The sequence below is a fragment of the Pristis pectinata genome, chromosome 3 (assembly GCF_009764475.1).
Source record: "Pristis pectinata isolate sPriPec2 chromosome 3, sPriPec2.1.pri, whole genome shotgun sequence".
Lineage (NCBI taxonomy): Eukaryota > Metazoa > Chordata > Chondrichthyes > Rhinopristiformes > Pristidae > Pristis > Pristis pectinata.
Window position 1 is genome coordinate 57434621 of NC_067407.1, and position 12917 is coordinate 57447537.

Sequence of the window (12917 nt, forward strand, 5' to 3'; positions counted from 1 at the left end):
AGGACAAGGGTAACAGGAATGTGGGAAGCTCACCTCAAAATCTTACACTATCCTGCTGTGGAAATATATCACTGATCTTTCATCGTCATTGGTTCCAAATCCTGGAACTCCCTCCCCAACACACATTGCGGGAGTACCTTCACTAGAAGGACTGCAGTCGTTTAAGAAGGCAGCTCACTACCACCTTCTCAAGGGCAAGTAAGGTTAGGCAATAAATGCTGGCTTTGCCAGTGATGCCCAAATCCCAAAAACGAACGGCAAAAGATCATATGAACAAGCTAGCAATACCTATATTTGTTTGTTCTTCTATAATTCAATTATGCATTAGAATCATTGTATAAATTATTTTTAGTTTATTTGTACTAATGCTTTCTTTTACTTTCCCACTCCTGAAGAAGATATTTTCTTCGTATTTTCAGATGACGTGCCTCAGAGACATATTGCTTCATTAAAGGTGTTACCAAAATGCAAGTTGTTGTTGCAGAAGTGTCTCTGGACCCCCTGCATCATGATCACATTGGGAAAAGTCCGTAAGCAAGGAAACACAAAACTGTGAATAGTATTGGAGCCATAGAGTCACAGAGCTATTCGGCACTGAAACAGGACCTTCGGCCCAATTCGTCCTTGCTGACCAAGTTGCCTAACTGAGCTAGTCCCATTTGCCTGCATTTGGCCCATATCCCTCTAAACCTTTACTGTCCGTGTATCTGTCCAAATGTCTTTTAAACGTTGTAATTGTACCTGCCTCTACCATTTCCTCTGGCAACTCATTCTATACACTCACCACCCTGTGTGTGAAAAAGTTGCCCCTCGGGTCCCTTATAAATCTTTCCCCTCTCACCTTAAACCTGTACCCTCAAGATTTGGACTCCCCTACCCTGCAGGAAGGACTTTGGTTATTCACCTTATCTATGCCCCTCATGATTTTATAAACTTCTAAGCTTTCCCCTCAGCCACCTATGTTCCAGGGAAAAAAGTCTCGGCTTATCCAGCCTCTCCTTATAATTCAAGCCCTCTAGTCCCGCAACATCCTTGTAAATCTTCATAATTTTAATACACATTAAAAATCCATTTCCGGGGCCCTGATTTCAGCCAGGCTGTGAAGGGGTGCTATTTCACATGAAAGCCAAAGGACAAACAGCAAGTTACCTCAGCCCTCTCTTGCACACATTTTGGTGGCTGTGTGGAGTTGCAGAGGCAATGGTCCAGAAAGAGGGAATTTGCTTTCCATCTGGTTGAGGAACAACACAAAATGTGGATGGACAACTCCCTGCTATTATACTTTCTATCCAACCAGTGATATCAAAGTATATTAATTATTGATCTACTTAAAATATCACACACAGTGGGCTTAACTTCACAGAGTCATCACACATGCATGGTGTCAGGTATAACACACCTCAGAAATGAAGTCAAATCAATAAGAAAGCATACCCTTTGTACGGAACATAACCTGAATGCATGTATTTGGAGTTCTGAATGGCCAGTCTAACACTGATGCCGTGACATGCAATGACTGCTGTGTCAATTTGCTCTATTTACACTGTTGCTAGACCATTACTTTCAATGGTTCTCATTAGACATGGTGTGACTCCAACAGAGGAAGGTTTGCTAGCCACATGGCAAACGTTCTGCATCAAAAATGAAGCTACTTTGGTGTAAACCTGATGCAAACATAAAATATATTAAGAGTGCACACTGATCAAAATTTATTACATTTACCAATTACAGTCTTGTACTACCCTTGAAATTCAAAACTATTGCCTCAGCATCCAATGGAAATGACAGAAGCATAGAAACAGTCTGTGTTATCAAAGTAAAAACCTCAGAGGCAGGGCACTATTCAGAAAGGAACGTCACACTTGGAAAGTTCATGAGAAGCATTGCTTACTGTAGGTTTCAGGAGGATTGCGACTTTGGTATTATTTCTTGGTTCAAGTTGTCTACGAGATGGCGGAGGGGTGCAGCTAGTGGAGCTGCTGCCTCACAGCTCTAGTGACCTGGTTTCGATCCTGATCTCCAGTGCTGCCTGCATCCTGTGACAACACGGGTTTCCTCCCATATCCCAAACAAGTGTGAGATTGTAGGTTAACTGGTCATTGTAATTTGCCCCTAGTGTAAGTGATTGAATTAAGTGGCAAATCTGGGGAGAGTTGATGGGAATGTGGGGAAAATAAAATTGGATTAGTGTAAATGAGTGCTTGATGGTCAGCATGGACTTGGGGGGCCGAAGGGCCTGCTTTCCTGCTGTATGACTCTATGAGGGGTGACTGGACAGACTCTAAATAGGATCAATTAAACATGTCATCAAAAATTTCCATTTATATGGATCTTTCAACACATAAGGATGAATAAAATGCCACATAGATGAAAAGCATGGTGCCATATTGGGACCATGACAAAAGCCTGGTTAAGAACAAGAATTTATCAGTTTTCAACAAAAGAAGGCAAAGTCTACCAGGATAGCACATGCGGTAACTCTACCAATAACAAGAATGTTTAAAGCAAACAGATGGAAGGGAAGGAGGTTTCAGATGTAGGATAAGGCTAGAGAAAAATTTGAAAGTTAATTTGACTTTATGTTGAAGGCATTAGAGGCAGGGAGCCATTGCAGATCTTGTGTTTCTCTCCATATATCTTCCATTAAGCTTGAACTTACATCCAAACAGCATTAATCAGCCATTTTGTTCACATTGTAGGAATCTTATACCGTCACAAGATTTCAAAAATTTGTGAATGAAATGGATAATATTATATAAGATAAAAAGTATCAGTGATCACAAGAAATGATCAACTTTCATGCACAAAAATCTGGACTGATATCCAGTGCAGTACTGTGGGTGTGCTGTACTATCCATCCAGATGTCTGTCCTCCCTGGTGCACATAAAAGATCTCTTGGCACTATTTCAAAGAAATGCAGCCAGTTATCCCTGACGTCCTGCCCAATATTGATCTCTCTACCAACATTGCTAAAAGCAGAATATCAGGTCATTATCAACTTCTGATTGTGAGAGTTTGCTGTAACTAGATTGACTTAGAACAGAAGTTCAGCTTCCAAAGAACTAAATTATCTTGAAAGGGTTGTAAAAGTCATAAAATGAAAATCTTCTTTTCCTTTCACAAATTCCTTCCAACAGCCAGATCCTATGGTCCCTGATCATCTCTATGGACAGCACTGAATGTGAGCAAGTTAAATCACATAGACACTCGGCCCTGCATCAGCCAGCAAATCAAATTCCCATCCATCCCGATGGTCTCCTGAACGCTCCATAAGTCAGGCGTTCGTAACGCGGGGAGGAGCCATATTGGGAGAATTTCGAATGAGGGGACATGGTTTCAATATTGTGAGCGGTAAGTTAAAACTGAGGCAGGTAGGAACTTCTTGCAGTGGGTGGTGAATCTCTGGAATTCTTTACCCTGGATGGTTGTAGAAGCTAGGTTGCTGGGGGGACTTAAAGAGGAAGTAGATACATTTTTGAAAGATTGGGGAATTGAGGATGGTGGGAAAGTGGCACAGAAGAGGAGATGAGACCTGGTGTAGATCAGCCATAATTATACTGAATGGCAGGGGAGGCTTGAGAGGTCAAATAGGCAACTCCTGCTCCTATTTCCTTACGTTCTCAGTGTTTCAGGTCTTTGATATAAAACGTTACGTTTATTTCTCTTTTCACAGATGCTCAGGGTTTCCAGAATTTTTTTGTTTTTATTTCAGACTTCCGGCATCTGCAAATTCCTTGATTTGCTTTCTCTAAATAGAATTATTTTGATTTTCAAAGGATACTCATGAAGGAGGGAACCTTGACTCTCAATATCAATTGGGCCTACAGTGAAACTGAACAGTTTATGTTGTTTTCAGAAGAAATAAAGTGAGGGTGAGGTTACACTTCTGGACAGCTAATGTCCATGCAAAAGAGCAAGATTGCAAGCAAGTATTTCCACCAAAGAGGAGAAAAATAAATAGGAACACACACAAACACACACACAAAATATCATTATTTAAAGTAACAAATCTGGATAAACAGTAGCATTTATAGGAAATCCGTACCAGCAGAATTATTCTGAGTATTGACTTGAGGGACCAAAAATGCCCTTTGAAATAACAGCAGTTTGAAAATTTAGCCCTTATTAGTTTTGCAATAGTTGAATAATTAGCCATTCTGTCATGAGCACTGCTCATTTCCTACACCAGAGTGCAACTATAAGTTAATATCCTCCATGGGCAGATATCAATGTGATGTTGCACAATGGTGGAAGCACGTGCTACCCCTTGGATAACACTGCAAAGATTCCACACCCAAGAGCCCTTTACTAAAGGTAGTGGGTATTATGTAACAGGTGAAAGCCAATGCAAAGACGGAGAAAATGGGGAATAAAGAAATCACCTTCAAAATAATCAGCAAATTCAACATTAATTAATAATTAGCCAACAAAATCAGCTGCTGCTGTATCACTGCTTGAAGGGAATGTAAATTGCCCAACAAAGAGTGGTACAACAGCTTCCAGTCAATTCTATGTCACATTAGATTTTTTTTTTAGTTGCCTTCCAGAAGGCACTTTACTCAAACTACAACAGCGTGAGAGAGAGATGTTGGCTCTGATCACGGATCAGAACCGGCCAGTGCAGAGGCGCATCAGAATTCATCTCGAGATGCTGTGCCGATGGGGGTTTGGGGCTGCAGTGCCTCAGTGTTCTGAGCTTCAGTACCAATCTCCCCCTGCTCTTTTGTTTTCCTGGACAATTTGCGGTTCCAGTCTGTGGCGATCTCATCATTGTCCCAGATCACGGAGGTTTCAGTGTCACTGACATAACCTGGTTCTCCAGTGTAGTGCGTCGGGTAAATCAGCAGTGGCTCCACTGAAAAGGCTTTCAAATCGCGAGGTTCGTAGAACATTTTATAATCTTCTCTGTTTCAAAAAAAATATAAGGAGTACAATTACCAGAATTATACTCGGCATACTGCATTTTCCAATGCTGACTGGCATAAATCTACTACACAAGGATCAAAGCCTCATCAGTGTCACTAGAAGACTCTTTAAACTCTGTTCTGATTTGCTGCTCAGGATATTAATTTAGTGGGATAAATGTCATACGAAAGTATACAAAGAAAAAGTGTGGTGAAGTCAAATGGATCACAGGTTGGATATAGGACAAATTTTTCTGTCTGTCTGAAAGTGATAAGTACCTGCATTTATATGACCACCCCCCATCCGACAATCTAAAATTCTTTATGGCCAATGAAATATTTTTAAAGTCTGGACACTGTTCTGATGTAAGAAACGTGGAAGTAGCAGAGTGGCACAGCTAGTCAAAGCCACGGTCTCACAGTGCCAGAGACCTGGGTTCAATGCTGAGTCCCAGTGCTTTCTGCATGGAGTTTGCACATTCTTCCTGTGACCACCAAGGTTTCCAACAGCTGCTCCATTTTCCTCCCACATCCCAAAGATGTGTGGGCTGGTATATTAATCCGCCACTATAAATTGTCCCTAATGTGAGTGGTAGAACCTGGGGAGAGTTGATTATGGGATTAATGTAAATAGGTCATTGATGGTTGGAATGGAAGGATCTGTTTCTATGCTGTTTCTCTCTATGATTCCAGGACACAATGCAAAAGAGAGCAACATAATAATGAGCAGTTTATTTGTTTTTTTATTACGGTGTCATTGAAGGAAAGGCATTGGCAAGTAGACTTGTCTTTCCTTGAATCATATCATGAGATCTTTTGCACTTGCCTGAAAACTCAAAGGGAGTCTTGTTTAACATCTGTTCTGGGACATAATGTCTCATGTAGTGCAGCACTCCCTCAGCATGGCACTGAAGTGTTCTTTTAGATAATGTGCTCCAATCAGTCTCAGAACAACATGGTCATTTCTTTTGTCCACATCTCAACCAACAGTACATCTGAATTATTCTGACTATTTAATGTAATTTAATGACTGTGGCAGCTTTCTGTTGACATGCAATAACCTCCTTCTATAAGGAGGAGAATTTCAAAAATATTAATTCAAAAGGGGCTTGGGGCCTAAAATACCACCACATCCCTCTAAAAATGTTATTCTTGCTTTACTTTAGATTCTCTGTGTTCTTCAAACCTATTTTACTTTGTTGCTTTATAAATGGAACATGGTGTGAACAACTATAACTATAACAAAGATAAAATGAAGCAATATTAAAATAGCATGATATGAATTTCTAAAAAATATGTTCATCCTTTCCTGATAGGTATGACCTCATTGTTCCAATATCATTCTTGCAAAACTTCTCTGTTACCATTCCAAAAATCCATCAATTGAACTTTCACTTGACGAGATCAAACACAGACCATGATCTGCATCTCCCCATTGCCAGTCACTTCAACTCTCCCTCCCACTCCATCACAGATATGTCAGTCTTTGGCCTCCTCCACTGCCAGGAGAAGTCCAAGCACAAACTGGAGGAACAGCACCTCATTTTCCATCTTGGAACCTTGCAGCCTAATGGCATGAACATTGAATTCTCCCACTTTAAGTAATCCTCTCAACACCCCCCACCCCAGCGCCCCCCCCAAAAAAAATGCCTCTTCTTTTCTTCCCTTTCCAAGCCTATCTCTCTTTTTTTCTACCTCTTTTTCCTCCTTACTTTTGACTCATCCCCCGGTGGATCTGCTCTCCCCTCCACCCCCGCATCTGCCTATCACTATCTCTTACCTGCATCTACCTATCACCACCTCCCCTCTTTTGTCCACCTATCACTGCTCTGCTTTTCCCTCCTATATATTGGGCTTCCCTTTTTCCTATCTTCAGTCCTGAAGAAGGGTCCCGACCCAAAACGTTGACCGCCCGCTTTTCTCCACGGATGCTGCCTGGCCTGCTGAGTTCCTCCAGCATCATCGTGTTTTTCACCTAGATATTCCAGTATTTGTTGTCCTTTGTTTCTCTAACACTGTGACCATTTTGACCACTTTACACTACAATGGACTTTGTTTTTTGTTGTTCTAATTGTGTTCTTTCTTGTGTAATTTTGGACAATTTACGTTTAATTTATTTTATTCTTGTGAATGATATGTCTCTAATGATATGTGCCTATGATGCTGCTGCAAGGTAGCTTTTCATTGCACCTGTGCATACATGTATTTATACATTTGACAATAAACTCAACTTGGCTTGTAAATGGAAAAACACTCTATCAAGCTATCTGGCTGTCAGCAGGTAAATCTACATGGGTTAACAATTGGTCTACTAAGGATGAATGACAATGGGCCGAATAAAAGTTGGAGGCCCATTGATGGGATTTCAGTGCCCTACTGCTATTGTGTGTTCCATCAGCTCTGCACCTCAGAGGAAGTATCTCCACTGAAGAAATTGTGAAACACTTGCATCTCTAATGCCATTTTTCTCAGCATTATGTCAGGTTAGAATGTCCTCTGCTGCTCCTGTTAGTACTGAAACCTGCTTTCCCTTCCAAGTCACCACCCAGATATCTGTCAGTTACTTACACTGGATGTTTATCGTACATGATGGGCAGAAACTCATCCACAGGCAACATCTTCCCAAATGGTTCAGCTGCCAGAAGTTTTTTGGCTCCTTGCTGGGATATAATGTAAGCCAATGTCCAGTAGGAATAATCTGCTTCCACAAGGTTCATAATGCCGGGCACTGACTTCTCAGGGTGTTGCACTTGCATTCTTTTCCGGCCAATGTAGCTGAAGTTAAAGCAAGAAGGGAAAATGTGAGTGAATTTATGTGCAAGGAGCAGATCTGTGCAAGTTAAATATATCCTGCATCAACTGAAGATGTGCCCTGTATAATGTAGCCAGATGCAAATCTCTAAAGGAACCATGGATTCATAAGGTCTGCTATGTCCATGCTGACCATCAAATACCCATCTCTACTAATCCCATTTACTGGCAATTGGTCCGTACCCTTCTGCGTGTTGCCTGGATCCTTCTTAATGTTGTGAGAGCATCTGCCTCTAGCACCTACTCAGGCAGTGTGTTCCAGATTCCAACCACACTATGGGTGTAAAGGTTCTTCCACAGATTCCTTCTAAACCTCTTACCCTAAGCCTATGCTGTCTAGTTTTATGTAATGGTGCATGCAGCCTGAAATTGAAAAGAGCAAAAACTGTTTAACAAGCAGCATTTGTCTGTTTAAAATTTAACATATAAACTAACACATTTGTTGTTTTAACAGGTAACTTTGATCCCCAGTAAGTCAATGAAACCCAGAGGACCGGGACACACAGAAGTGTACAGACATATACATGCACACACATGCATACACACAGACAGACAGACAGACAGACAGACAGACACACACACACACACACACACACACACACACACACACACACACACACACACACACACACACACACACACACACACACACACAGAGTGGGATAGGATATCCCCAGCGATTGTGGTGGAGGTGTCCTGCAATTTGTGTGTAAGGTATGAGTCTGTGAATGTGATTGTTAGGTTGTTGCTTGACTCCCAAATGTTTATCAAGAGGACTTTGCAGGTGGGAACAGCTCTAATCAAATATTGCCTTCATGCAGTGGATTATTGCTTGTTCTGTGGAAATCTAATTTAGTAAATCATGGTGAAACAGACCAGTCCTGAATTATTCAATCTTAAGCCTTTTGAATCTGTTTTTTTATACAACTCACATGAGATCCCAGTCCAGCTGGTTATCCTCAATATCTTCCATCAGCTTTGTTATCTTTCTTCGAAAGTGTGGCTTAAATCTATTGTCATCTTCTAAGACAAGAGCTTTCTTCAGCCCTCGGTCAATGACCTGCAACAAGGAGACCAACCATATAAAACTTTATAGCACAGAGAGATTTCTATTGCTTTGAGTGTAGAAGATTAAGGAATCATAGAGTTTCAGAGTCATTCAGCGTGGAAAGAAGACCTTCAGTTCAAAGAGTCCATGCTGACCATGAAACACCCATTGTACAGTAATCCTGAACTGGACTGGGTTGGGGGGAGAGGGAGGGGAAAACCGCAGGGTTGGGTTTGGTGATTAAGAAAGTAATGAAAGCTGAGAGGGTGGGTATAGAATAAACTGATTCCTCTGTGGGACAGTTAAGAACAACAAGCCATAAGGTTTAATTTATAGCTGGTTTGCTCAGGACGTCATCAGGAAGGAGTCCTTCACTCAAAGTGTAGTAGATGTCTGGATCTCTCTCCAGCAGACCATTGGAACCACTCTGATCATGCTCTGATATTGGATTCAACATGGAGTCCAACAACAGAGCAGGAAGTTCCCGTTAGACCTGTCTAGGCTCAGTCACTATTCACTTTAATGGAGAGCTTTGTCTTCACAAAGAAGTTTCAGGGAATTTACTTTTTTTTTACTAAATTGACTAAATTTAAATTTTTAAGTATTCTGATTGTATTCATAAAATATTAAAAAATTTGATGATAATTGCAATGGTATGTTTAATTTTGAACAGCTTGAATGTTGGTGAAGATCAGAGACATTTGTAAACATACAAGCTGTTCAGAGCCAGATCAACTTTGAGACATGGATCCAAATGTTTCCATGGGATTTATGATTGGGAGACCAATCGCTATGCAGGGCCTCAACAGTCAGATCAAAGCTGGCTTTGTTGAGGAAGATCCCTCCCAGCTCAAGGTAAGAAGGACTTTTGTAAGGTGAGTAGCTCATTGCTCTGAGGAAATTCTGGGCCATTGAAGTGAACCAATCTGTGGATGAAGCTGGAGCATTTGTGCAAGCAATACTGTGCTCCAGGCACAGATGGCGCTATTTTCTCTGTTTAACAAAGCAACTACTGCACTTCTTTATGGGCTGAGGTGAGTGGTTACCTGTCTGGGTGTTCCCACCCTGTAATTTTAACTGCAAAGCGTAAAATTCAAGATCCATTAATTTTGAAAATGTGTGAATGAGACTATTTTGTCAAGTTCTGTAAAAACAGACAGATAATTGTTTACCAGATATGGAAAAGCTTTTGATCTGTGGATGCATATGACTCCTGTTATGTCCTGTTGCCAGCCCTGTGTGTGTATAAGTTGAAGACCTCCCATAACTGAGGAGTTGGTCTCTGAGACCATGGCAAGTACGAGTGCTAATGGTGGTGGTGACATCAAACATTTTCCCATAAAAGCATGCAAATTCCATTTAAGCACAGTATAAATCAGCTATAAAAAAACTCACACATTTATTCACCAAAGCAAATACATTCACCTGTCTTGGCTTTACCATTTTTGCCCCATTCTGCTGTCTGAATTTAGATAGAAGCCAAGATAACAATTGACATTTACAGAGTAAAACATTCCAAGGTCTTCAACAACTGCTTGCATTTACTAATTAACACTTTCATCCCAGTTCTGCTGAAGAGTTTTCAACCTTAAACATTAACTCTGTTTCTCTTTCCACAGATGCTGCCTGACCTCTTGAGTACTTCCAGCACTTTATGAATTTTTTTGTTCAGATTTCCTGCATCTGCAGTCTTTTTTTATCTTCACCTCGATCCCTCTCCCCTCTCAATTGAACGGGACTATCTCCAATCTTTGAGTCCAATTTAAAGCTGAAATGGACCATATAACATGGTCTCACTTCAGCCCACTTAATTCCACTTCCACTGCATTGCTAGACTCTGCCCTTGCATCAGCTCATCTGCTTGCTACCTCTACATTTCACTTGTCCAACCCTCTTCTTGTTCTACTCCTACAAAATGGGGGAAAAAAAAATTCCCTAAGCACTTCTTGGGAGCACTGCGAAACAAAATTTGAACCCAAGCCATGTAGGAGAGATATTAGGGCATATAACCATAAACTTTGTCAAAGAACTAGGTTTTAGGGAATTCTCAAAAGGGGAAAGAGGAGGGAGTCATCCAGGGAGTGAATTCTGGAGCTCAGGGCAACTGAAGGCAGGCCACCGATGGTGACGTGATTAAACTCAGGGATAGCTGAGAGACCTGAATTAGAAAATTAGACCTGAATTGTAGGGGTGGTGGAGATTAAAGAGAAAGGGTTAGGCAAGATCTTAATTTGAAGTGGATATCAGGACTAGAGACATCTTACTCCAATTACAGAGGGCACTGGTGAGGTCTGCATCTGGAATATTTTGTACAGGGTTAGGTCTTCCCACAAAAGGAAGGATATACTGGTGGCAGATAAGACGCAGTACAGCATCATTGGATTGATTCCTGGGATGGTGGGCATGTTTTATCAGGGGAGATTAAGCAGACTGGGTCTGTAATCTCATGAGTTTAGAAGAATGTGAGGTAATCTCATTTTCTCATTGAAATGTGCAAAATCTTTTACAGAGTTTAACAGGGTAGATGTGTGGATGATATTTCCCGTGGCTGGGGTATCCATAACCAGGGGTCCACAGTCTTAAAGTAAGGGGACAGAGGTGAAAAACTTCTTCACCCAGAGGCTAATAAATCTTTGGAGTTCTCTACCCAAAAGAGTTGTGAAGGTTCAGTCGCTGGGTTTATTTAAGGCAGGAACTGGTGGTTTTGTTTTAGATATTGAGGGGGTCAGGGGAAATGGGGTCAGTGCAGGATAGTAGTGCTGAGGTAAAAAAAATCAGCTATAATCTGATTGAATGAAAGAACAGCTGTACAGAGTTGAACATATTCTTTTCGATTCTTAGAGGGTTTTAAAAACAATTTTAAAAATTGGTTCATCTGGAGCCAGTGTTACTGAGAATCTGTTGGTTGGTGAGTGATCAGGTCTTGGTGTGTGTTCAGACACAGGCAATGCTTTAGATGGCATCAAATTTACAAAGCATTGGATGTTGTTGGCCAGAAGTGCACTGGGATGGTGAAATCTGAAGGTAACAGAGGGATGCATGAAGGTTTCAGTGTGAAACGGCTGAGGCAGGGTCGAGTGCATTGATATTATAGAGGTAGAAATTGATGGTCTTCACGAAGGAATGTTATCTGGCCCGCAATACATCAAGAATACCAGTCCAGTTTCAGACAACTGGCAGGTAGAGGGACGGAGTCAGTGGTGACAGGGGCTAAGAATGATGGCTTTGCCTTTCCCAGTCTTGAGATAGAGATTTCTGTTCATCAATGTAGGATGTCAGATAAGCAGATTGACAAAGTGGGGAGAGAGGAGTCAGGAAGGAAGACTGGGGGCCTTCTATATCCGTGTGCAAACTGACACTATGTTTTTGGATAATGCTGACAAAATGGGATAGACGAATCACTCTTCTGTTGGTCCTAATGCACTTATACTGGATTGTGTACAGAAATCTGTGTCACACTGAAGAACAACTCAAACAGGCTATTTAATAGCCTTTTATGGTTGCTGGTTTTACAAGGAGACGTATTTATTCACTCACAGCCTGGGGGTGTTGCAGCATTTGTTGTCCATCCCTGATTGCTCCATACACTGATTGTCTTGCTCAGCCAATTAAGAGTTAAGAGTCAACCGCAATAAGGCAAAACCAGGGAAGGGTGGTGGATTTTCTTCCCTGAAGCAGTTTAATCATAGCATGGTAACAGCAAGGAGGAATGTCACTCAGCCCATCAGGTCTGCTCCTGCTCTCTACCAGAACGACTCTGTGGCCACGTATCCATAAGCTTGCAAAATTTTCCCTGCCATTTATTTATCCAATTCCCTCTTGAAAGCTACAATGTCCCCTGTCTCTACCCCATTTGCAGGCAGTGCATCCCCAGATTCCAATCACATGCTGCATTAAAAGTTTTTTTCTCATGTCACTTTTAATTCTCACCTGTTTTATTTTACACATGATCTCTACTCCTGAACCCCTCCACCAAAGGGAACAGTCACTGTACTGACCCCTTATCATTTTATACACCCCTATCAAATCTCTCCTCAGCCTTTTCCTCTCTAGAGAAAACAGTTCCAGCAACTCTAATCTAGCATCCAATGAACCAGGAAGGTTTTTGATTTTTATTTAATGTGAATCCAATTGTTTTGTGGTTACCATAATT

The 12917-nt window shown here is 41.3% G+C and overlaps 1 protein-coding gene across 1 annotated transcript in view; it reads right to left on the bottom strand.

Moving 5' to 3' along the window:
* Nucleotides 1-1731: 1731 nt before the first annotated feature.
* Nucleotides 1732-12917, bottom strand: part of LOC127568168 (procollagen galactosyltransferase 2-like) — a 143670-nt gene continuing 132484 nt past the window's right edge. The window contains 3 exon segments of the mRNA XM_052011598.1: nt 1732-4906; nt 7474-7680; nt 8649-8776. Coding sequence (XP_051867558.1) covers nt 4633-4906; nt 7474-7680; nt 8649-8776 — 609 coding nt within the window. The 3' untranslated portion in view covers nt 1732-4632.